At 44.4% G+C, this 26,018-nt stretch overlaps 1 protein-coding gene across 2 annotated transcripts in view; it reads right to left on the bottom strand.

Moving 5' to 3' along the window:
- The window catches only part of FRZB (frizzled related protein), a 31,438-nt gene that overhangs the window by 3,336 nt on the left and 2,084 nt on the right, over positions 1 to 26,018 (bottom strand). Inside the window, exons 2-5 of one of the 2 annotated variants that reach the window (XM_028748048.2) lie at positions 16,599 to 16,646; positions 10,604 to 10,669; positions 7,226 to 7,430; positions 6,288 to 6,351 (exon numbers count right to left, since the gene is read on the bottom strand). In XM_028748048.2, coding sequence (XP_028603881.2) covers positions 6,288 to 6,351; positions 7,226 to 7,430; positions 10,604 to 10,669; positions 16,599 to 16,646 — 383 coding nt within the window. The remainder of the gene's footprint in view (positions 1 to 6,287; positions 6,352 to 7,225; positions 7,431 to 10,603; positions 10,670 to 16,598; positions 16,647 to 26,018) is intronic. The other variant, XM_028748058.2, reaches the window with a different exon arrangement.

Raw genomic sequence — 26,018 nt, 5'->3', positions numbered from 1 at the left:
CATCCTTTGAGGAGGGATACTGTCGGGCAGGATAGGACTGAAAGAAGGGCAGTTGTTTGAGTTATTTGAAATATGTACCTCAGGTTACAGACGCTTCAGGTTACAGACTCCGCTTACCCAGAAATATTACCTCAGGTTAAGAACTTTGCTTCAGGATGAGAACAGAAATTGTGCTCCGGCGGCGCAGCAGCAGCAGGAGGCCCCATTAGCTAAAGTGATGCTTCAGGTTAAGAACAGTTTCAGGTTAAGTACGGACCTCCGGAACCAATTAAGTACTTAACCTGAGGTACCACTGTACATTACCTATTCAGTGTAAGGTAGCTTACAAAAAAAGTGTGACATAATAAAAACAGCAATGTATACAAGAGATAGCCATAAAATTAGCAACAAAATAATTTAAATGCAGCTGCAGTCAAATGCACCATAAAACATGCCAAAGTGACAATATTATAGATATGTAATAGATATAGATATTATAGATATATATATAGATATACATTCAGCCTTTTGTTTTATTTTCACTCTAAACTGGAACTCATCTTCACTTGGTTTGGCCATGCTATCCATGGCCTCCAGATGTGATTAGACTCCAGCTTCCATCAGCCCCCAGCTAGCACAGGGATAGAGGAGCTGGAGTCCGTTCCCGCCTCTGGTGTAATGCAAAACAACAGCAGCAGCTGCAGTTTTAATTAACTGCATCAAGTTGGTTCCCACTATTTTGAACCAAAGGTGGCTTCTAACAATGTAAGAAGATGACAGTTTGAGATGCGAAAACAGAGGCAGTATTTTGTACTGTATGCTTCGGTCTGCATCTGACGAAGAAGAAGCAACAAAATGTGCAATGAAGACCACACACCTTAAAACAATCTGACCCAATACAAGATGAGTCATAATACAGTGGTACCTCGGGTTAAATACTTTATTTGTTCTGGAGGTCTGTTCTTAACCTGAAACTGTTCTTAACCTGAAGCACCACTTTAGCTAATGGGGCCTCCTGCTGCCGCCAGAGCACGATTTCTGTTCTTATCCTGAAACAAAGTTCTTAACCTGAAGCACTATTTCTGGGTTAGCGGAGTCTGTAACCTGAAGCGTATGTAACCCGAGGTACCACTGTAAAAATGTAACTTTAAAATAAACAAATTATATCAATTAAAATAATACTGTATTCAAAAAAACCAATCATTAGAATACAATAAAATTAAATATCGGCAAATAATGATGAAACAGAAATTCACTCTTAACAATTACAATGAATAATTACTAAACTATAATCTAAATAAATAAATAAATAGATGTCCGTCATTAAGGTGCTACAGGGCTCCTTGTTCTTTTTGATGCAACAGCCTAACACAAGGACACCTTTGGGTATTACCTCTTTGTTTGACTAACAACTGTGTTTAAACCCGAAACCCTGCCCCAAATCTATTTCAGGGTTAGGGGGTGGTGGAAGAGGTATCAATTCAGTTTTCGTTATATGCACCAGCCTATTTAAACCACAGCAAGTGGTCCAGCTCGGACTGAGGTCGTTGCATGATTTGTACACACAAGAATGTTTGTAAGATTAGCCCCAGGGGTGCTATTAGAAACACAAGAAAACAAGAAATAGGATACATCTATATGAATGAACGGTGCATAGACACACGATTCTTAAACATTGCCCTCTCCCCCTCCAGCATGCTTTTAATCAAGCAATCCCAGGCCACCTTAGCGATCGTATTAACTGTGCAAATGAACTGGCCAACACCAACGTGATGACTCAGCCAGAAAAGGGCCTTTGGTTTTATTTATTTTTTAAAAAAATAAAGCCTAAGTAAAGCCACCTGTGGAACCATTTGAGAAAACAGAGCAGAGAAAGCCGTCAAGTGATGTGAGTGCAACAGCTGGGCAAGACAGCGACCATAGTATGAGGGACAAACCACAACTTGTGGCTTCTAGGGCTGGGGGCCAAGACTATATGTTTTGACCCATCTCATGTTCACACTTGCCCTTCCAGGAACTGTCACTGTGGGTTTCTCTTCATGCATTTTCTGTCTTCCTGGATTTTCAAGGCTTCAAGTTTTAATCTCTCCCATATATACAGTGGTACCTCGAGTTAAGTACTTAATTCGTTCCGGAGGTCTGTTCTTAACCTGAAACTGTTCTTAACCTGAAGCACCACTTTAGCTAATGGGGCCTCCTGCTGCTGCCGTGCCGCCAAAGCACAATTTCTGTTCTCATTCTGAAGCAAAGTTCTTAACCTGAGGTACTATTTCTGGGTTAGCGGAGTCTGTAACCTGAAGCGTATGTAACCCGAGGTACCACTGTGTGTGTGTGTGTGTGTGTGTGTGTGTGTGTGTGTGTGTAAATATCTATCCTTCACCATGAGTTTGTTTTCTCTGGCTCTGGAAGGCAGGACCCAAACCAATGGATTCAAGTTACAAGAAAGGAGATTCAGACTAAACACTCGGAAGAACTTTCTGCCCTGTATACCTGAAGGAGCGTCTCCACCCCCATCGTTCAGCCCAGACACTGAGCTCCAGTTCCAAGGGCCTTCTGGCAATTCCCTCACTGTGAGAAATGAGGTTACAGGGAACCAGGCAGAGGGTCTTCTTGGTAGTGGTGCCTGCCCTGTGGAACACCCTCCCACCAGATGTCAAGGAAATAAATGACTATCTGACTTTTAGAAGACATCTGAAGGCAGCCCTGTTTAGGGAAGTTTAATTTCATGTTTGATGTTTTATCATGTTTTTACTATTCTGTTGGGAGCCACCCAGAGTGGCTGGGGAAACCCAGCAAAATGGGCGGGGTATAAATAAATTATTATTATTATTATTATTATTATTATTATTATTATTATTATTATTATTCGACAGTGGAACGGTCTCCCTGGGAAGGTGGTGGACTCTGCTTCCTTAGAAGTTTATAAGCAGAGGCTGGATGGCCATCTGTCAGGGATGATTTAGTGTTTGCGCAGGGTTTTTGTGTCAGAGTCATGTGGGTAGGTCCTTTATTTATATATTTATCAGTTGACAGCACAGGTGTCAAAAAGCGGGGGGGGGGGGAGATTCCAGCTATATCTGTCAGGCAGAGTGGTCAACAATGGATGAAGGAACTAAGTGATAATGGTGTAATCCTCTCAGCCAAAATGGAGGGTGCTATCAGTCTCTGCTGCTGAGCAAACTTTAAAGTATATTTTCTTGCAAATTCCAGTTCCTCCACCTCCTGAGAATCTACCTGATGGAAATGACAGGACTGTCATTAAAACATCATCTCTCCTTGGGAGTTTATTTGCACTCCATCTCCAGCTGCTAGTCAGGAGAAGGCCACACCCAGGCTGACAGGACTCTTATTTTATTGGACTGGACTCTGTATTCCCTTGTGGTCCACGTATCTCTGTGACACGCAGACAGTAGCCTTTTGCACTCCTTGACCTTTGGGCCTCATTTAAGGGCGGGGGGACAACAACAAACAACAACATTTTCCTCTCCTCTTTGGACCTATATCTTCTAATCTATACATTTGCTAGTTGTCAGGAGGGCAGTTGAGACTCATTGTTTTTCACCCAATGCTGGTTGCCTCCCTGTAAGCTCATCATTCCAGAAATCTTTTTTTGAATCTGTTGGCCCTCACTAAAAGACAAATGCAACACAACAGATTCATAGCTGAGATTGCTTGTTTTAAGAAGTTGCTAATCCCACATGCTGGGGTCAGGATGCTGAACAGTTGGCTTCAGAGCAAGGATCTGGAGGATATTACATTAAATACAAAATGCATATGAAAAGCCAGTAAGTTTGAATAATATTTTCAAGGTTGCAGATCAGTTTGGCTTTAGAGAAGCAATGGGTGCAGACACTAATGCATTTTAAAAGAAAGGTGTCAAAGCAGGGTTGTGCAATGTATATATTCTGTTTGTGGTGAATGAACCTTGAGGTACTTTGGATGTGCTTTAACACACAAAGTTTGAGCTACAGAGCTCATATCGTTTTATTCATGTTGCCAAGTCATTCAAAAAACGGGGACTTGAAGTTCCTGACTTAATGCTCTCCAAACCACTGAAGGGACAAACTGAGTAAACTCAATGAACTATTGTTTCATATTCTTGGCAGCGGCAAAAGAAACAGAAGAGCAAACACAATTGAGAGAAACCGATACGGGGCTTAAAGAACAGTGACAACTTGAACGGAGGCAGCGAAAGGATCTCTACATGGTCAGATATAACTAGCAGCAATGGATAGAAACCACTGGTAACCTGTTCACTGGTGTTGTATCCACCTTCAAATGGAGTTAACTGGAGTGATATTGGCTATTAATCCACCTGGCCAAAAGCAGCAGTGGGTTTACTGCTGACAGAAACCAGAGACTTGTCCTCTTTAAAGAAATTTGTAATAATAATAACAATTTATTACTTATACCACGCCCATCTGACCAAATCTCCCCAGCCACTCTGGGTGGCTCCCAACAGAATATTAAAAACATGATAAAACGTCAAACATTAAAAACTTCCCTAAACCTTCAGCCTTCAGAAGTCTTCTAAAAGTCAGATAGTTGTTTATTTCCTTGACATCTGATGGGAGGGCATTCCACAGGGCAGGCACCACCACCGAGAAGGCCCTCTGCCTGGTTCCCTGTAACTTGGCTTCTCGCAGTGAGGGAACCGCCAGAAGGCCCTCAGAGCCGGACCTCAGTGTCCGAGCAGAACGATGGGGATGGAGACGTTCCTTCAGGTATACTGGGACGAGGCCGTTTAGGGCTTTAAAGGTCAGCACCAACACTTTGAATTCTGCTTGGAAATGTACTGGAAGCCAATGTTGGTCTTTCAGAACCAGTGTTATATGGTCTCAGTGGCCACTCCCAATCACCAGTCAAGCTGCTGCATTGGATATTAGACCCAATTGGGTATTTGAAGGGTCTAGAAGCTTCCTTGCATGCAAAGAAGCATACAAAGTCTCCCGCAGAGCTGAGAGCATGGAGGGGACTGGAAGTTCCAATATTGTGTGCACAGAACTTGCACTGGATACAGCATCACGGGTAACATTTCTCTACTTTCAAAAGAGCTTCTCTGGTCACCTGGCTGCTTCCTGGCCCAGTTCTGAGTGCTGGTGTTTTACTTCTAAAGACCTAAATGACTCGGGAGTCCAAGTGCCTGAGGTGCCAAGCTGATACTTCAATATCAACTTAACCGTATTCTAACATCATCTGCAGATGCCCTTCCCCTGGACGCCTTCACTGTCCAAAGTGAAGCATAAGGCGTGGGCTTTTTCAGCTGTGACGCCCTGGTTATGGAATGTATGCCCTTCCGGGGGAGGGGGCCTTGCCTAGCACTAATATTGTTTTTCTTTTAGGCACCAGGCAAATAGCTATTCATGTGTCTGGGCTTATAAAATGCTTTTCACATTCTTTTAAGTTTCATTGACTAGACCTTTATCTGCTGACCTCATATCTCTTTCTCTCTCTATATATAAATGCATTAGTGGTGTGGTTTTTTTTGGGGGGGTGTCATATTTAAATCTTGTAAACCACTCAGCAATAAAAAGGTGGTATAAAAAGTTTTAAAAGCTTTAAATAAATAAAGGCTGGATTATGATCAGACAGATATTTGTGCACCCTGCTACCTTCCAAGGTGCTGTTGGAAGGCGAAGGTTTTCTGTTGCAGATTCCAGGCTGCAAAAGTGCCTGTCTGTTATCTTGATGGCATTCCGATGCCGGCAAAAGGATATATTTGCTCCAGGATCCTTTTGCCTTGTGAAATCTTTTATTTGTCTAGTTCCCAAGCAAACAGAGACTTCTCCGGCTGACCTCAGGGGATGGGCAGAGTTGTTTTGGGGTAGGAGGGGGGGTGTTGTCTTTTAAGCATCCTATTTCTAAGCTATTTAGAGTTTAAAGGTGATTGTCAGGCTTATATTCAAACTGCTTTATTATATAAACAAGTAGTAATGTGCATTTTTTTATCATCATCATAGCAGGTGTACTCACAAAACACTGGTACTAATTTGATGATTTTCACATTTATTTTGAATGTTGACATGGTTTTTGGGCCTCATTTTAGTCTTAGTCATATTTCGTTTTATGGCACATGACTAAATATTAATATATTTGGGGGTGGAATCTCTTTACAGCAATCTTTGGAATGTTTACATGCTCATTTATACTTTTCAGAAGGGTATGGTATGAGATTTGGGATCACTGAGAAGGAGAACTTCATTTGCTCTGGAAGTCTTCCCCGTGTGTTGATGAGTGATACCAAAGGCTGGATCCCACTGCAAGCTTAGGTCAAACATGATCAAACAAGTCATGAAACTTTGTCTTACCTTGACTTTTTTACCAAGTCGATCCTTCCATTTCTCAGCTATGGAGCCTTCTACCAAGAGCAACCTACACATTTACAGGAAAACAACGTCAACAATGCATCGTAATATATGATATGATATGATGACGTGATGTGATGATGTGATGTGATGTGATACACACACACAAGCATAATGAATATATTTAGGGACAAAGGGAATGCTTCATGTTCAAGAAGGGGGAAAAGCAACCTATGAAGACAGAGGTCACCAATATGATGCCTTCCCATCTATCCCTGCCAGCATGACCAGTGGTAAGGAATGATAGCAGTTGTGGCCAACTATGGACTACCACTCAACTTCTGGTGTAGTGGTTAAGAGCAGTAGACTCATAATCTGGTGAACCGGGTTCAATTCCCCACTCCTCCACATGCAGCTGCTGGGTGACCTTGGGCCAGTCACACTTCTCTGAAGTCTCTCAGCCTCACTCACCTCACAGAGTGTTTGTTGCGGGGAAGGAAGGGAAAGGAGATTGTTAGCCGCTTTGAGACTCCTTAATGTAGTGATAAAGTGGGATATCAAATCCAAACTCTTCTTTTTCTTCAAACTCTTCTTCCCTGGTAATTGCCACCCCCACCCGCCCATACCACTACATCCCTAGAAGTGTTTTCTGGCAGCTCCATTACTCGCTGAGGGGAAGATACTTATGTTACTTTCGTTTCCACAATTTAAAGCCTTACACAGTCTGGACCAATGTGTCAGGGAGCATCTTCTTCCATATGCATCAGCCTGATTACTGATACTGTACATCTTCAGATGAGGCCTTGTTCAGAATACTTACAAGACCTTTGGAAGGCTAGTTCCCAATGTGCAATGGGACCTTTTATGTAGTGGTACAAACCGATGTAGCATCCCTCTTCAGGAAGGCCCACCATAGGGAACGGGAGAGAAAGAAGAGTTACCTCGAGCGCTCTTCGTCTTCGTAACCCATGATGATGTATTCTTCGTTAGCATTGAGAGGTGGGCAGAGGCAGCCAGAGTTTGTGTACAGGTTTACAGTGTCCCTAGGAATGTTCACCAAGGAAGATTTTAGTATCTCCTTCACTTCCACTACTGCAGTGACATCGTGACATTTGGTCTTCACCTCCTTCACTTTAGCTCGAATGACTGGAGAAAAATAACAGAAAGAGGGGTTAAGGTTGCGGTAGCCAGAGCTGCATCAGCCTAAAGCTTTTACTCCTTTGAATATTTATTTGCTTCTCCTCCTGAGACCAATGTCGTTTGTTTTAAATGGAAGTCTTATCGTCATGTTATGGTGCTATTTATTTTGTTATTGTGCTAATTATTATTCCACGCGGGGGCCCTGCAACACAGCAGCTTGTTTGTTTGTCTATATACTTCTTCATGTCCAAATCAGCTTCTATGGCAGCTTCTACTTTGTATACTTTTATGAAGTCTAAAAAAAACAAACCGGTTACACAAAATATAACCATCCGTAGTTACACTATCAAACAAACTAACTGAAACACTGAAATGGATAAACACCCATAATCAAAACACACAATAAATCAGCCTCATTAAAATGAAAACACCGTTAAAAAAGAGGTTGAGAGATTGAGGGAATGTCTCCAAAAGCTGGTGGATTGGCAATACAAGTGGAGCTTCTCGTGTTTCAGCAGGACGTGAGTGCTATAAGCCCAGTGCTCCCTGTGGAAAAACCACCCAACATTGCAACGAGAACATGTGGCAAAGCGTGTTCTCCTTCATGGAGAGCACGTGTTGTGGTGGGGGCCGACAGGACACTCCAAAGTTGTGGGGCGGGCTAATTGATCGTTGGCCACTGTTGTGATTGGGCTTCCCATGTTGTTGGGATTAAGTTAATGTTGCCATTTGTTGATTGACAGCCAGAAATGCTAAAACTCCCTGCACGAGGCGTAGAGCTTCCTCTTTTCGCCCCGTGCATCGGATTGCCCGTCCCACCCTCCCTATATTTAGGGTTGTTCGCTTTGACCTTGCTATGCCTGTCATGGGGTCGTCTGCTCTTGGGGCAGGGGCCCGGTAGGAATTTTGTCCATCTGGCTGATTGGCTGGGGCCATTTGGTTTTTGCCTACTGCGTAGCAAATTGTCACAACTTGTAAGGTTGCGGTTAGGCATTGGTTTATGGTTTGGTTGGTTGAGGGGCATGGATTGGCTGTGCCTGCCCCTCTAATGCTGCTGCTGCAAGGGATTCCGTTAAAGGAATACAGGGGCTCACTATTGCTTTTGTCCACCCTGTCAAGGGGCTAGGGCCATGCAAGAGCCCCTGGTTGCATTTGGGGAGGGCTGAGGGCAGGTTCCCTGCTCTATAGCTAGCCCCAAGTATATTCCCCTTTTCTGACTTTCGCAGGTGTGCGGAATGTCAGTCTGTCCTCCATTGGGGGGGGGGGGACAAATAGTCGCAACCAATGCCTAAGCAACCACACACATTTTTTGTATTTTAATAAAGTTGTGGCCAAAATTATGCCAAAAACCTTAAACAAAAAATTCTGTGTGATGTGTGAGTTATTGGGGTGGCCCTGGGGACCTCAACACGCAATGTTCTAACCACTCTCTTCCATGCTCGCTTTCGCCAGTTTCTCTTCTCCTCTCCCCATTCTGTGCCTAGTAATCCATCCTCGTTAGTCCTTTGGGGGTTTTCGCCCTCCATTTTGGAGGGATGGATGCACTTATGCCCAATCCTGTCATGGCCTGGGGTCAGACTCCCCTTCTTCAATGGATGAGGCCAGAGGTCTAGAATAGGACTGAGGGAATAGCACTCAGGCCCAGAAGACCTAATCTACTGGAAGCATTTCCGCAAGCAAAACCCGTAGTGTTTCTGGCCTAAGACATCCCGCTGCCCTCCTCTGACACAGAGATCAAGCCAGCAACCAGTGAGAGATGCTCAGTCCATCAGGAGAGTGTGGACTTTAAGCTGGAAACTGAGAGTTGAATGGTCAGGTGGGGATGTGACTCTCAGTGAGGGAGAGGGACTGTCCATGTGTGTTTGGACTCTCTGAGTGGGGTTAGTTAGGACCACACTTTCTGCTTCCTAACTTTCTTTCCAGAAGGGCTTTCTTCGAAGGAAAGCACAATGTCCGGGGCAAAGTGCAGACCCCAGCCTTCTATCACGGCTTCTACTATTACACAAAAGCTACGACGCCCCAATAGGAGAGGCAGAAGCTAAGAAAGTCAGCTCTCCATTAACCTTCCCTGTTGCTGCCTCTGAAATGCCTTGAGCTAACACAGCAGCTAGAAGAGGGTGGGAATGTATCTCTCCCATATTTCCATCAAGAACCATCTTTATAATCCTATAGGCAAGGTAGTGTAGCGATTAGAGTGTCACCAAGGACCTAGGAGAACAGGGCTCAAATCCTCATTCGGCCATGAAGCCAGTCACTGGGTGACCTCAGGCCAGTCACTGCCTCTCAGCCTAACCTACCTCACAGGGTTGTTGTGTTTGGAGAACCACATTTGTCACCGTAAGCTGCTTGGAGAAGAAAGGTATGGTATAATGACACACAGAGATAGAGACAGAGATGATAGAGATAGAGATAGAGATGATAGAGATAGAGATAGAGAGATAGAGAGATAGAGATAGAGATAGAGATAGAGATAGAGATAGAGATAGAGATAGAGATAGAGATAGAGATAGAGATAGAGATAGAGATAGAGATAGAGATGATAGAGATAGAGATAGAGAGAGATAGAGAGAGATAGAAAGAGAGAGAGAGAGAGAGAGAGAGAGAAAGAAAGAAAGAAAGAAAGAAAGAAAGAAAGAAAGAAAGAAAGAAAGAAAGAAAGAAAGAACCTACTAGTTAAAACAATAATCTAATTTTCACATTCTATTCCAGGGGTCAGCAAACTTTTTTAGCAGAGGGCCAGTCCGCCATCCCTCAGACCATGTGGGGGGCCGGACTATATTTTGGAGGGGAAATGAACAAATTCCTATGCCCCACAAATAACCCAGAGATGCATTTTATATAAAAGGACACATTCTACTCATGTAAAAACACGCTGATTCCCGGAACGTCCGTGGGCCGAATTGAGAAGGCGATTGGGCCACATCTGGCCCCCGGGCCTTAGTTTGCCTACCCCTGTTCTATTCTATGCATGGAAATGGAAGGGTGTGGGGAAGAGGAGCCATTTGACAGGCATGTAAAATTAATTCATTTTCCCCAGCAGCTCTGGCTGAGATCACTTGCCTCGTGAGGGTGTGGAGTGGCAAGGGCAAATGCCAAGGAAACCGCTTCTATCAACCCTTTCCTGCTTCCACTGAGCCTTCTGCCCTACTTCAAAGGTAGCTGAAGGCTGCTGTGCTTACCGTAGTTGTAATTGTTCCGAAGATAAGTCTTCTGGGTTGCTTTTATTGGCTTGCATTTGCAGCGCTCTGGGGGAGAAACACAACAGAAATTCCTTGCATCAGAGGAAATAAACACTCAAAAGCCGTAAGCCTCACTATTCAATCTTTCCAGAACTTATTCATATATGCTGAAATGGTAGCAAGTCATTTGTAGTGGAAACCCAGGCCCTGTTGGATTGTGTGAGTGCCAGCAACAACAGCTAACATTCCCTCGTGGAGAAAACTATTAAAGGTTCAGTATCCCCCCCCCCCAAAAAAAAGTACAAACAAAAAACCAATTTATTCCTGAGCCTGAAGTTAATAAAACCATATCAGGCTAGAGCATATCATTTTAGGGAGTGAAACTTAATTTTTGAAAATTTTGTTCACTGTGGAGTCTTAAAAATATGTTTTTGGGTGTGAGGAACTGGAATCTGCTATTATTTTTGTGACTGGACAACATTTAGCTTGGTAAGGCTATGCTTGATGAAAGTGCACATACACTGGAAAACCACAGAATCTCAATTTTACCTTCTGGAAATGTCAGGTAATGCTAAACAACAATGGTTTATTTATTTTATTATGTATATATTAAACGTATATACCACCCTTCATCAAAAGATCTCACAAAATAAAATACAGGATTAAACAAAAGTAAATATTTAAACCAAAACAACAAGACAACTCCTTCCACTTCCCACATAATAAATAGTAAACATATAATGAGTATATAAATATGCCTGCAAATATTTCTTATTAATCGTTCTTAATGATTTCTATGAAATTTTTCAATTTTACACACATTTCAATAAATTATGTTAATTTAACCAAAATATATTTTGAATTCCTAGGTCATAACTTTTTAGCACCTGTTGTTTGGGGAATTTGAAAGTTGAAAAATCCGGGCACCAATCTACATAACGCTACAGCTGCCTTGTATCTGTCCCACCTTTTATTTCTGGAGCACTTGACCAGTGTAAGGGAGAGGGGTGTCATCAAACAGCTGACAGGTTAGGATACAGGTATAGAGACTCTTTGTAGCTGGCCCTCTGGGCTACCCAACCCCCAGGCCACATTCCTCACAGCCCCTGCTTAAACACACACATCCTTTGGGGTTTTTTGCCTGGCTGGAGGGTGTTCTTGAATTCTGATAATGCTTCTTGTTTTCCTGGATGGAGGAATGAGAGGGGTTGACATAGCCTGCTACAATGGAAAAGGGCACATTGGTTTCTGGGCCTACATTTGCCTCAGGCCCTGCCCACCACTGGCACAAGAAAGCGGTTGGATAGCTCAGTTGGTTAGAGTGTGGTGCTGATGATGCCAAGGTTGCAAGTTCGATCCCCTTATGGGACAGCTGCATATTAATGGATCAAAGAGCTTCTATGAATGGTTACAATTGGGGGGGATGGCTAAAATGTTTTGATTTGAAAGACAGTTAAATTGATCTTTTAATCTACTCTTTGATGATACCTGATGGGTGCTTATTTTTATATGTTTTATTACAAATATTGCATGTGTGTGTTTTAAATTCTGTTTCACCATTTGCAAGGGGCTATTGGGTTGTTCCTGTTTTTATTAAGGGACGCGGGTGGCGCTGTGGGTAAAAGCCTCAGCACCTAGGGCTTGCCGATCCAAAGGTCGCGGTTCGAATCCCCGCAGTGGGGTGCGCTCCCGTTGCTCGGTCCCAGCGCCTGCCAACCTAGCAGTTCGAAAGCACCCCCGGGTGCAAGTAGATAAATAGGGACCGCTTACTGGCGGGAAGGTAAATGGCGTTTCCGTGTGCTGCGCTGGCTCGCCAGATGCAGCTTTGTCACGCTGGCCACGTGACCCGGAAGTGTCTCCGGACAGCGCTGGCCCCCGGCCTCTTGAGTGAGATGGGCGCACAACCCTAGAGTCTGTCAAGACTGGCCCATATGGGCAGGGGTACCTTTACCTTTACCTTATTGGGTTGTTCCTGTTTTTATTTCGATTGTGTATTTTGTGTTTTTTATATTGTGATTTTATACCTGTGAACCAGTATAGGGCAGTATGTAAACTTAATAATAAATAAACAAATAACAAATAAATAAATATTCCTGCATTTCAGGGAGTTGGAGTAACTCTACAATTCTATAATCCCTAGCTTAGGGGAAGGAAACAAGCAGAGAGGGAAAATTTACACTGGTGATCACCCAATATCTACCCCCCCCCCCAAAACTGATTTAGCAGATTTAGAAGAGTGTGACCAGTTCACCCGTATTGGAGGCTGAGCCAAGAGGGCGTTGCTGGGGTGCCAAAACAATGATGTAGAATGGAAGGCAAGGGGCAGGGGGCACCAAATTTTGGCATCGCACAGGGCACCGCTGAAATTTGAAAGCCCAAAGTCTGCCACTGCCTCCGACCAAATACCAACAGTGGAGAAAAGTGAAACCAAGGATTGATTGGCTCTGTAACATAGGCAGCCATCAGACCAAAAGCCTCCCTCTAGCTGCTTAGAAATTTTCACTTTCGACTATCAAATGGTTGCTGGTAAGGCTGCCCAGCAGGCAAATCTCCCCCGGTCAACCAACTGGTGGTCTATACCAGAAAATAGCAGGGAAGAGGAAGGACCCTGAGGAAGTAGAGAGTGGCTGGAGGCTGAAGGCAGGAGGAAGTCTAGCAGAAAAGAAAGAATAAACTATGGAGCAAGCAGGATTGCTGAGGGAGGGAGACGTCCGCAAGAGGCAGGAGGAGTTGGGCTATGTGTTAAGGCAGAAAATGGGGGCAATGGGTCAAAGGAAGGAAGAAGAGAGGAAGCAAAGGCCCTCGGAAAAGATGGGAAATACATGCAATTTTTACAATGTGAAAAGCAAGCACAACAAACACACATACATTTGCAGGAATGTGGCGGGGGGAGAATGGCCAACTGGAAGCGAGTATCAGGGAATATTGTCACTAGTGAGAGGATAAGAATGCCCACTGTGTTTTTCGCATGGATCTTCAGAAATTTGTATCTCAAATCAAAAGAGGCAAGGGGGCAGCTGCCCTTCCCTTTAATCACCAGCTGAAAGGTCAACCCCAAACTTCACTGAAAAGATGGGTTTGGGGCTAGGTCCCATCTTGGGGGTGCTTGGGATGGGGGGTGTCTCTAGGCATAAGGTACCGCAAGGGATGATGGGTAGAGTCACGTGAGAGAGCAGGGGACCTCTGGGTAGCAGAGCAGGAATGGAAAAGATCAATATAAATACTCCCAAGAATATAATGGCTCTTTGGCTGCATAAAACTCGGGTGATGGAAGTATTTGCACCCGTCTAAAATCTTATTTTTAAAAAACAGAAATCTGGAGAATCTTTTAAGCAACTTTTTTTAAAAAATAAAAAAAAAAGGAAGGCTTATGAAACAGACAAAAATGTCATTTCCTAGCCAAAGGAAGAGGGGTAATATTTATACATAAGGTTTTGCCAGCTGACGTTGCCAGGGATGAGACTTGACTTGATTAGATTTTGCACAGAGACATTATTCACCAGCGAAAATAACACACCAAAGAGAACCTCCAACTTTCTTTTGAAATGCTGAGCCCAAGGTTTTTTTTCTTTAATCCTCACTGGAGGGCAGTGCTTAAAACGCAGAAGTAATAATACTCTTGTGTTCCTACAGCACTTCTTAGAATAGCTCAAAGTGCTTCACATACATTTTTCTTATTGTTAATTCTTATATCCCCAGGATGGGGAATCTGGGGCCTTCAAGATGCGGTTGGACTACAACTCCCATCCTTCCTCACCACTGGCCATGCTGGCTGGGGCTGATGGGAGCTGGAGTCCCAAGAACATCTGGAGGACACCAGGTACCCCATCTGTGCCTTATGAAAACCCTGCATGGCAGACAAATTTCAGTTCTGGGGAACCTGTGGTCATCCAGGTATTATTGGATTATGATGCCTATCAGCCTCCACCAGCATGGTTCAATGTCAAGGATGATGGCAGTTGTCGTCCAATAACAACTGGAAGGCCACAGGGGAAGGTGGCCATCCACTTTGCAGAGGGGCATTCTGTCACACACTACTGAATAAACACAGCGCTTGAGTTGCAGCCCCAAAGGACCACAGGACTAGCAACTTTATGAAACCTACTGGTCAATGTGGTGTGTTTTTTATACAATCAGGACAGTAGAATATATCCTGGTTTGGGGAAGGGGCACTGGACTTTGGCCCACAGCCAGTCAGGCATGATGGAACAAGGAAGATAAGAGGAGGATTTGCTGGCAGGGAAATTGAGGGTGAGCTCTGGTAGGTGTTGGAGAGGGAATGGCTTTAAAAACTAGACACACTGATATTTCAAGATGCACTTGCTGCGAAGCCCGATGGAGATCAGCTTTAGGGAATCCCACTATACCTACTCTCCTTTACAATAGATCCACAGACAGGCTAAAACCCAGCTTTGTCCAAGAAAGAACCTAATTTCTAAAAAATGAACATCAGGAAAAACACTTCAACTACAAGGTTTTAAAAGCTTCTTTACATCACTTCCATCACAGAAAGCAATTTATATAATTTTACTCTTAGACGGGGCAAGGCACATAGCAATGCAAGAGTCAGCTTTTATAAAATACAACTTTCAAGGGAGTCCTGATGCCATTTCAGTAAAGGATGGTGTACGTATTTGAATGCTAAGCAATCCTAAGATGGTGGCCCCTAGTCCAAACAGATACATCTCCCTTTGAGCAGGACCCAACTTTAACTCATACTTGCATTCGACCTCCACCTTGGCCTGCAGGGTGAGGGGGCTTCCATGGTCCTCTAAGAGGTCCCACAGGGCTTTCCTTATCTGCAAACGATGCACAGGCATAACTTCTGTGAGGAATAATGGAACTGCTCATCCTCCCAGGCAAGAAATAACTATCTGTGCATCAGTTGCCATGGGGCCTGTCTGTATCCATGCAAGTCCTCTGCCTTCTATTGCCCTCCAAGCCTCCAGAGGTGTAGAAGATACTGATCAAGATGGACTCAGTATCAAGCGCTTCCCCTGTCCCACCGAGGGACAGTATCACGGCACACAAGTAGGCTCAACTGAACAGAGCACCATGATTTGTGGACACCACCCATGTCTTCCCTCCCACATTTCAACATCACATTGAGGCTTTTTCATACATCACACTGAACAGAAGTGGAAGCTGACCTTCTGCACATCTATACAAGTAACCCTCACTCCCCAAGAGTGCTCTCAAGTTGATGGGGAAAGGGATTTTGTGTCAGGAGAGACATGGAGATTAGCCATGTGGACAGTAGATTTGCAGGACCCTGATAAAGCAAGAACTACCCATAAACCTCGATTCAGCAGCTGTATTTCATTGATGCCCTGGCTGTTTGACACATGAAGGATAGAGTTCACTTGCATTCAGCGCCTCTAAAGTTTTGCTGTTTTCTTAAATCTCCAGATTTCTTTCTTGTTGCCTGTCTGGCTCTGTGGGCAGAAACAATCAAAGGACCTTCCCCACCCCTCCCAGCCATCATGTTGCATTAACACGCCACTGTTGTGACACATCAAGACACTATTGCGTCACTGCATTGTTATGATCTGCTCTCAAGACAGATAGCTCAATTAGTCAAGCATGAGACCCCTTAATCTCAGGGTTGTGGGTTTGAGTGCTACATTGGGTGAAAGATTCCTGCATTGCAGGGGGTTGGACCTTTGTGACCCCTTCCAAGGAGGAGGAGGAGGAGGAGTTTGTACTTGATATCCCACCTTTCACTCCCTTTAAGGAGTCTCAAAGTGGCTAACAATCTCCTTTCCCTCCTCCCCCACAACAAACACTCTGTGAGGTGAGTGGGGCTGAGAGACTTCAGAGAAGTGTGACTAGCCCAAGATCACCCAGCAGCTGCATGTGGAGGAGCGGAGACGTGAACCCGGTTCCCCAGATTACGAGTCCACCGCTCTTAACCACTACACCACGCTGGCTCCCACCTCTACCATTCTATGATTCTATAAGAAAAAGAAGAAATGATTCGATAAAATGTACTCACCATTGCCGGCGCCTCTACAGTTGCCATTATTAGACTCCATAGGGAAATCTGGCATGAATTGTTAAATATGTAAAGAAATGTTAGTATTTTTAATATTGGATTATGTCAACACAGCCACATCAAAACGCTCCAATTTTAATACACTAAATATTAGAAAATAACGAAGACTATATTAATGTGGGGGAGGATGGAGGGGGCTCCCTATACGTAGACAATGTCTTAAAATCAGGGACCAAGCATATGATCCCAGGTCTCCTGGTGGCCAATGGAGTTGGCTGCACACTCAGGGCAGTTTTCGGTGCTGCTATTGACAACTGGGCAGCCTAGCTTGTGTGCAGAGCTGGATCAGAGCCATTCTTTTTAACAGAAGCAAGAAAAAGATGAGGTGTTAAAAAGCTGAAGCAAACCTATTTGTTTTAAAACACGTATCCGTGGCAGTGGCACAGTGAGCATGGCAGTGGTGAGCATGCCCTCTATCTCCCACCACACACATGGAGAAATGCTTATGTAGGTAAGGTCAGTTCCAGCAGTCTGTCTACTCCTTTTTGGAAGCAGGTGACCAGGGCCTGTTTATTTCAGAATTTAGGTGAGCTTTGGCTCTCAACACCAGCAACAAAAATCCACAAAACAGTAGTCAAAACCAACCAACCTAGGGCTATCAGCCAGCTAAAACGTGTTCATTAATCAACTTTCATTTAAATGGTAAATCACCCCATTCAAGTAAGTTTAAATATATCTGCATATCACAAAAATACTTAAGTGTCTTTTTTGAGATCTTGAAGTCTAAGATGTTGTGTGCAGCTCAATTAGTCAAAGGTTTCCTCTCATTGCTAGAAGAAAGGACCATTCTTGATATTTTCAGTTTCCTTCCCTATGACAACAGTACATCAGAACCAAAATAGACTAAAAAACAAACTTTGCTACCCTATTAGTTTAAATGTTCATTTACGATTAAAATTGCACACCAGTTAATCAAATAAAGCTTTTGTTGCACTGTCTGTTGGTCAGTGAATTAAATGTTGCAGCTGCACGTAACAAAATCGTTAGCTTGTTGCAGATTATCTGATATAAATGGGTAGAAGACACAACACCACATTTCAATTTTACCCCTAAAGTATTTCAGGAAGTATTCTGTTTAGGAAGAAGTATGCTACTTAATGTATTCCACATTTACAATGCAGCCACTGTTTACAGTGTTTCAGCATGTAGAATCATAGAATCATAGAGTTGGAATAGACCACAAGGGCCATCGAGTCCAACCCCCTGCCAAGCAGGAAACACCATCAGAGCACTCCTGACATATGGTTGTCAAGCCTCTGCTTAAAGACCTCCAAAGAAGGAGACTCCACCACACTCCTTGGCAGCAAATTCCACTGTCGAACAGCTCTTACTGTCAGGAAGTTCTTCCTAATGTTTAGGTGGAATCTTCTTTCTTGTAGTTTGGATCCATTGCTCCATGTCCACTTCTCTATGTGAGATATAGATATATATTTTTACTATTATATCTACTAAGGGAGGAATTCAGTATTGTGCAATGGCAATCATTCTATCAGGACAAGAATTTCAAATTGCCAGAAAGAACAATCCCTCCTCTACTCTCCCCCATGCACTATTCTAGGGGTTCTCATGAACTCCCCCAAGCCATTTGTGGGGGCACAAAGGGTTGAGAGGGGGGAAACCCAATTGCGCAGTCAGAGGTCCTTGCACAGGACTTCGGCTGATGGACTTGTTAGTTGAATTTTGCCCTAGATGTTTTGGAATGTTGTTTGGACACCCAAAGAGCTCATCCCCCAAATGTGTACGCTGGTTCCTGAGATCAACGAGCAAGTTTCCATCTAAGTTTGGATACAATTGAAAGAAAAGAATTGACTGAACTTTTCCAGTGGCGGACCTTGGGGTCTCAAATTTAAGTGACGCCCCCTTGCCTCCCGCCTTCCATTCCACATCATAGTTGTGGTGCCCCTGAAGCTCTGCACCCAGCGCGACCAAACGGGTCATGCTCCCCTAAATCTGCCCCTGACTTTCCAAAAATGCACTGATTTCTTTTTTTGTTTCATAGAATTCCCAAGCAACGAGGCTGCTTGAACATGTGTATATTGCACTTTGCATAAAACTCGGAATCAGCAGCCAGAGCATTAACTGCTACATTAGTAAAGACTGAGCATGAGAAAAGAAAAAAGTAGAGAGAAGAACAACAGAGTCACCGGATTCCAAAGTCTCAAGTGGCTCTCAAGGGCAGCGGCACTGCATCCTTTTTGAGCGTCTGCCAGCCCAATCCTCGCCGTCAACACTGCCGGGTGCACTCATGTGGGGTGCTGAGCATTTGGGGAGCCTGTGCTCCAGCCCTCACCCACTGGAGCCAAGAGGGGCTGTGCTGCACTGCCTGCCGGCCCACCCACCCACCCACCCAGGGAGGGGTCCAGCTGGCCAATGTGGCTCTTGGCAGGTAAATCCCCCCCCATCGCCAATGGGCGGTCATTCAGCGAGGGAGCTGGGGACGTGGCAGTGAGGCCAGGCCAGGCTCTGGGGCCCAGAGACTTGGAACAGGTAGGGTGGAACAGAGATCCCTGCATGGGGGCACCTGGCTTGTGCCCCCTAAAAATCGAGCACCCAAGGCTATGGCCCCCCTGGCCCTCCCCACGCTATGCCCCTGCTCAAGGGTTTCAGGTCTTGCCCAGCCCCACCTGGGGCTGTCAGGGTTTGAACCAAGGACCTTTTTGCACATGAAACATGTGCCACAATGCTGAGCTGTGCCCTCCTCAGGAAAGTCATGAGCCAACGATATGGTGGCCCCTAACACAATGTAATCTATATGGTTATTATTTTTCCTCCTCCAGTCCTTTACCTCATAATGTAGCGGTAAATGCCAAACTCATACAATGAGCCCTTGAGACTGCGGCCTCATCTGGCATCACACACTTCTCCCCCAGATTCTGCCTATACTGAATGATACATCAGATGTGCCCATCAGGCTGACCAAGATTTGTGGCCAAAAATGCCTATACTGTACACTGACCTCCTCCCTCTAGGTACTTCAGCCTACATCTCAAGTGGAATGCGGGTGTCACTGTGGTCTAAACCACTGAGCCTCTTGGGCTTGCCGATCAGAAGGTCGGCAGTTCGAATCCCCGCGACGGGGTGAGCTCCCATTGCACGGTCCTTGCTCTTGCCAACCTAGCAGTTCGAAAGTAGATAATTAGGTACTGCTGCGGTGGGGAGGTAAACGGCGTTTCCGTGCACTCTGGTTTCTGTCACGGTGTCCCGTTGCACCAGAAGCAGTTTAGTCATGCTGGCCACATGACCTAGAAAGCTGTCTGTGGACAAACGCCGGCTCCCTCAGTCTGAAAGAGAAATGAGCGCCGCACCCCATAGTCGCCTTTGACTGGACTTAACCATCCAGGGGTCCTATACCTTTACCTTTCACTTTTACACCCCTACTTACTCTGTGCAGACAACATTCTCAACTCCAGAAACCAGATCCAAATTAGCAACTAACTAGAATAGAAATGTTTTATTCTACTTTTAGAAGGCAGAATTATATTCCCTGGGGGAAAGTGGGTGGAGTGGGAGACAGAGAGAGAGAGAGATGACTTCTACATAGTGGCTGGCGTGTTTGTTTAATTTTTTTAATCAGAATTTAGAATGTCATCATGTTCCCATTCAGTGAAAGAAAGTCTTCATGGATTTCAGGCTGGAATCATTCAATGAAACTATTGTGCTCCTTCTGGTCCTTCGTAATAGGTAACTTTGGGGCAATTTGACAGAAAACGACTTCTCTCGGCTTTTGAATGTGACTGCTCTTAAATGGCTGCAGGCTCTGCCAAGGCTGGTTTCAGTGCAGATCTTGTTTTTCAGGAGCGCTGGGAAGCATCTCCACATGACGGGAGGAAGATGTTTGCAAAAACCTCAATATGAGACATTCACTAGCTCCCTCCTTGCTTGGGCACTCAAAACCACTTGCGCTGAAACCTTCCCAGCAGGTATCAGCCCAAGACAGCTGCAACAACAGTCTGTACTCTGTCTACAGACAGACCCGGGGAGTTAGGTTTAGAATGGCTGGAGCTTGAAGAGCAGATGTCAAAGTACAAGGCAAAGAGAGAAGGAGGAGTTGGAATTAGACTGAGGAGGGAGATGGGGACCAAGTAAAACTGCTCTGCTGAGCCAAAGGCAGAGAAATGGTGGACGTTTTGACAAATCAGCAATGACTGATGTTTTAAACGGGTCTGAATCCAACACTGCAGGATATCAGGGGTAGCAAACACGGTGGCCCTCTGAATGTTGCTGTTTTTATGGATCTGTTCTATTGTTTCCATGTTTGTATTCATGCACACTACTTGGTGATTTTGAGGTTTATAAATGATTTTACATAAAATAAATACATAAAATCATCTTTAACCGATAGACAGGTTGGCTGGGGCTCAGGGAAATTGGTGCATAGCTGTCAACTTTTCCCTTTTATTAAGGGAAATTCCCTTATTCCAAATAGGATTCCTCGCAAGAAAAGGGAAAAGTTGACAGCTATGAATTGGTGTTGAACAACATCCAGAGGACACCTAGCTGGTTATCCCTCATATAAGCTATGCAAGAGCAAACTAGCGTGGAGCCAACAGGCATTTTGCACTTCGAGAGGGCAGAGAACGAACTATCACAATGAAGACGTGAGCTGTAAAAGGACCAGCTGTAAAAGGAAAACCCTCATCCACAACTTCTGCTTTTTTTTACTCTTCCCATCTGTGCTGCTCCTTTTCATCACCTGACCATATGAAGGCCCACATTATATGAGCTCATCCCATATACCTTCATGTGTCTATTCCATATGTCCCTGGGGCCTTTAAGAGCCCTGTATTTGCAAGATCTGCATGCAATCTGGAAGGTCCTCCCCCCCTTGATTCAGAAGATCCCTCATCCCTGTTGAATTAAGAAGCCTGTTTAAAAAAACAAAAACAAAACACCATGTACAGGTTTGGAAAATGGAAAAGCTGAATATCTGAAGGTGGGCCCAAAATAGTTAACAGCCTTCTTTACTAGCTATGAAAAAGGCCAGATACACTGGACTGAGCCTGCAAAACTCAACAGATTTCTCAAAGCCTTACAGTGACAGTCATCATCATAAATATACAACCTCATTATTGCTTTGACAATTAAAAAGGTTGATAATCTTTCCACCACAACAAAGCTTGGTCAAATTAATATGCATGTCTTCAACCCCATAAATTTTTATTGCCCACTTTTGTAATTTAATCCCAGTGCTTTCTTTTCTTTTCTGGTGCCATCCTTCCACCATCTAGGGAGAACCTGTTTGCTGGAAGAGCCAGTGAAATCAAAGGATGTCAATGCTACCACCACCAAAAGACAAGGAAGCAGAGGGAGGATGCCATTCCTTTGACAGAGAGGGACATCAAGATGGTTAATCCGATTGAATTGCATCTGATGGCAAGATCTTAGGAGACTCCTCTGCTGTGAGAGATCAGAGGAAAGCGAGAATTCTGCGTGAGAGAAGTGAGAATTCTGCAAGAGATCAGAGGGAAGCGAGAATTCTGTGTGAGAGAAGTGAGAATTCTGCAAGAGATCAGAGGGAAGCAAGAATTCTGCGTGAGAGAAGTGAGAATTCTGCAAGAGATCAGAGGGAAGTGAGAATTCTGCGTGAGAGAAGTGAGAATTCTGCAAGAGATCAGAGGGAAGCAAGAATTCTGTGTGAAAGAAGTGATATTTCTGCAAGAGATCAGAGGGAAGTGAGAATTCTGCGTGAGAGAAGTGAGAATTCTGCAAGAGATCAGAGGGAAGCGAGAATTCTGCGTGAGAGAAGTGAGAATTCTGCAAGAGATCAGAGGGAAGTGAGAGTTCTTGCCCATCCCATTGCTACTGTTCCAGCCACAGTAACACAACGGCCATGCCTCTCAATGTTTGCTCTTGCGGCATCAGCATCACAGCTACCAAGTGCAGGAAGTTTTACAGAAAAGTGAGACTGGGTTGCATGAAGAAGTTTCCTTCCTTTGGGACAATCCTGTCTCTGGGTTTTCACAGTGCAACTCACGGGGCTTCTGCCCTGAGCCACATAGTGCTAGTGGGAAATAAAGGCATCTTGAATTTACGCAGCAGTTGTGGGAGGATGGAGATTAGAACCTTCCCAGGTGATTTGCTCCCCAAATTAACTGTGCAGATACATCCTTGAGTTTAGCACTTCGGTTACAGGGAATTGACGCGATTTCCCCTAGAAATTCAACAGGACTTCCCTCTCAGCTAGCACATCAATGGCAATACTAGATTTTACTTTACTTATTTGTTGAATTCCTATCAAGCTATTTTTCCAAGGAGCTCAGTGCAGTGCCCCTTTTTGAATCACAATAACCCTGTAAGAATATAGCTGACAGATAGTGATTGGTCCATGGACACCACGTGGTTGAGCAGTCCTAGTCCAACACTCTAACCATTTCACCATACTGGCTCTCAGCACGAGAGGTTGCATAGATTTATTTGATGCTTACTTGTTTGATAGTACTCACAGCGCAATTTCTTATAAGCAGCACAACTCCTTGTTCCACAAAATAGCACTTACTCCTCTCCCCTATAGCAATGCTTGACCTTTTTAAAACAACAACACCATTTTCCCTGTTTTGTTTCTTTGCTTAATTCTGCAAATTACTTCCCCATTTCCAGCACTGGTATTTAATATTAATAATAATAATAATAATAATAATAATAATAATAATAATAATAATTTCCTTCTGAAGTAAGGCTACAGTTCTCTCCTTCCCGCAATGTATAAAAAGGGGATGGAGTTTCATGCCAGGGAGACACTAACAAAAATAAACTATTCCAGGATTTTGCCACCATTAGCTCAAGGGTCAAACAATATGTTGCATGAAACTTGCACAATTCAACCCCAGCCACCTTTTCTTTTTCTTTACAATCAGTCCTGCTTGGAGTGGTGAGAAGCAGAGAAATCACAAGGGGGGAGGGAGAGTACTTAACTCTTTCCTGCACGCCCTCACCATATTTCTGTTTCAAATTACCCCTCCCCAAACTGTTTTTTTGTTTGTTTGTTTTGCCCCTGGCGGGGTTCGAAAAGGCTTCTGGGGAGCATTATATGTATTTATAGTTAACATCCGCTTCAGCCCTCTAAGCAGTAAGTTAATAATTGGTGGTGAAAAGCCACCTTTGGATTCCATAGGCATTCTGTTTTGAGTCTATCTAACAGTCTGTGAGCTTAGATCCTCAATGATTTCCTGAGTTTAGGAAAGGATTTGAGGCTAGAGAAAACAGCAGGAAGAGGTGAGCTGGGAACGGATCGTGACAAAATATGGAAGTGCTGTGACTTCTTGGGTGCAACCACTTCAACCTGCAAACAGAAGAAGTCTTTGGGAATTCTTGTAATCTGGGAATTTTAGACATGTGTGGTGGGGATGGTGCAGGAATGAGCCTATCAGCTCCAACCCCCAACTCTGCCACCCACTGTGAGTTGAAGGTCAACCATTAGAAGCGAGGAGTCTGCTTCTACCCAGGTAGACTCACCACATGTCTAAGAACAATTTTGCCATGTGATTTCTGTCAACTCGATCCTAGAGAGAAAGTACAAGGAATGTATGGACATCAAAAGGAATGAGACTGAACACTGACTACAATCGATGAAGATTGCTAGGTGTTCTTTATTCTAAGAAACATCATTGTCTGGCTATATAGTATTAGACAGGACATCTAGAGTTGGAAAATGTGCGGGAAAGGATAGTGAAAATGATCAAGGGGTTAGTTAGAGCGCATTCCCTATGCAGAAGGGCTTTTATAAAAGAGATTTAGTTCATGATTGACAGCATGGAGAAAATTAGAATGGTGTTGCCACCCCACCCCACCACCATCCAGTCTCATAATACTAAAAATCTGGGTTTATCCAATGAAACTGACTAGCAGGAAAGTAAGGGCAGACTAACATACAGTCGTACCTCAGAAGTCGAATGTAATCCGTTCCGGAAGTCTGTTCGACTTTCAAAACATTTGGGAACCAAGGTGTGGCTTCCAATTGGCTGCAGGAAGCTCCTGCAGCCAATCGGAAGCTGTGATGGATGTTCAGGTTCCAAAGAACATTCACAAAGCGGAACAATCACTTCCAGGTTTGCGGCGTTCAGGAGCCAAAAAATTCGTCTCGCAAGGCGTTTGACTTCCAAGGTACAAATGTACTTAGTTCCTCACCCAAGAAATAATTGGTCTATGAGTTCTCTGCAATAAGATGAGGTGATGGCCACAGGCTTAGATGGTTTTAACTTTGGATTAGACATTTGTCTAATCATATCAAGGCATATGAACTAGGATAGTGAAACGCAACCTTCAGATTCAGAAGTATTCCCTTAAATGCTGGTTTTGGAGGGCAAAACAGCAAGCTGGCCACTGTTGAAAACAGGATGCTGTGCTATATGGCCCCTTGATCTAACCCCAAAAGTTCTTCCCACAGAATATAATGGAAACTCCACTCCTGAAAAGATTTGCCCCTGCTGGCCCAGGATTTGAGATTTGCTGGGGAGGCCTGCTCCTGGCCCCACCAACAGCAGAAGCCCATTGCATGGTGACACAAGGGCAGGGCCTTCTTTGTGATGGCCCCGTTTCCTTCTACCTGTGAAATTCCCTCCCCCTGGAGGCGTGGTTGTTGCCCGCACTAACTCAGTTTCCGGCAGCATCTTCAGACACTTCTTTTCACTCAAGGCTTTGGGGAGAGGCTGGTATGTTTTAGGAACAGGTGAACTGTATTGGTGTGATGGTTGCAATACTGTTTTAAAGCAACAGCTGAGGTTTTAAACGGCTTTTGCTGGACGCATTGTTTTTAATCACCTTTTGGAAACCACCTCTTTCAAAACTGAACAAATCAACCGCTTAAAGAAGCAAAATTTCAACCTTTGGAATGAATAAGTGACACTTCAGAATAGCAACCTTCGGTGATAACACAGATGGAAGGAGAGAACGTGAGGAACTAAAGGAGGCTGGCTGACTTCTTAATCATTTGAAACCACAGAGGCTGCGTTGTTGGCTGGTGCCCATTGGGAGTGGTAGGTCAAAAGACTGGGAACCTAACAGTAGGTGGCGCCAGAGTCAACTGTCCCCATCCTCCTCCCTGCTGAGTTCTACAAGGGCAACACTGAGATTAAGGAGGAAGGGAATCTGACAACCAAGGCCACTACCCTGCAAGCAGGAAGGTGCAGGCTGGGTGAGGCAGGCTGAGAGGTTGGTGGGGCAGTGCCCCACCAGCACAGATGGACCAGCCTCCACTGCAGAGGAGGAATGAGTATGGAATGGTATGAGGGAGGACTGTCTCAGGTGATGAAAGCCGGAGGGTTTCAGAGATGTTGAGAGCTGTGGTTTGCCAAAATCAGGTAAGGTGAGCAGCAATGGTTATAAGCAGGAGGTGGACATCTATGATGCAGTCATCTAAGAACA

The sequence above is a fragment of the Podarcis muralis genome, chromosome 1, assembly GCF_964188315.1.
Source record: "Podarcis muralis chromosome 1, rPodMur119.hap1.1, whole genome shotgun sequence".
NCBI lineage: Eukaryota > Metazoa > Chordata > Lepidosauria > Squamata > Lacertidae > Podarcis > Podarcis muralis.
The sequence above is the reverse complement of the archived record's forward strand: the minus strand, read 5'-3'. Positions and strand labels throughout refer to the sequence as shown.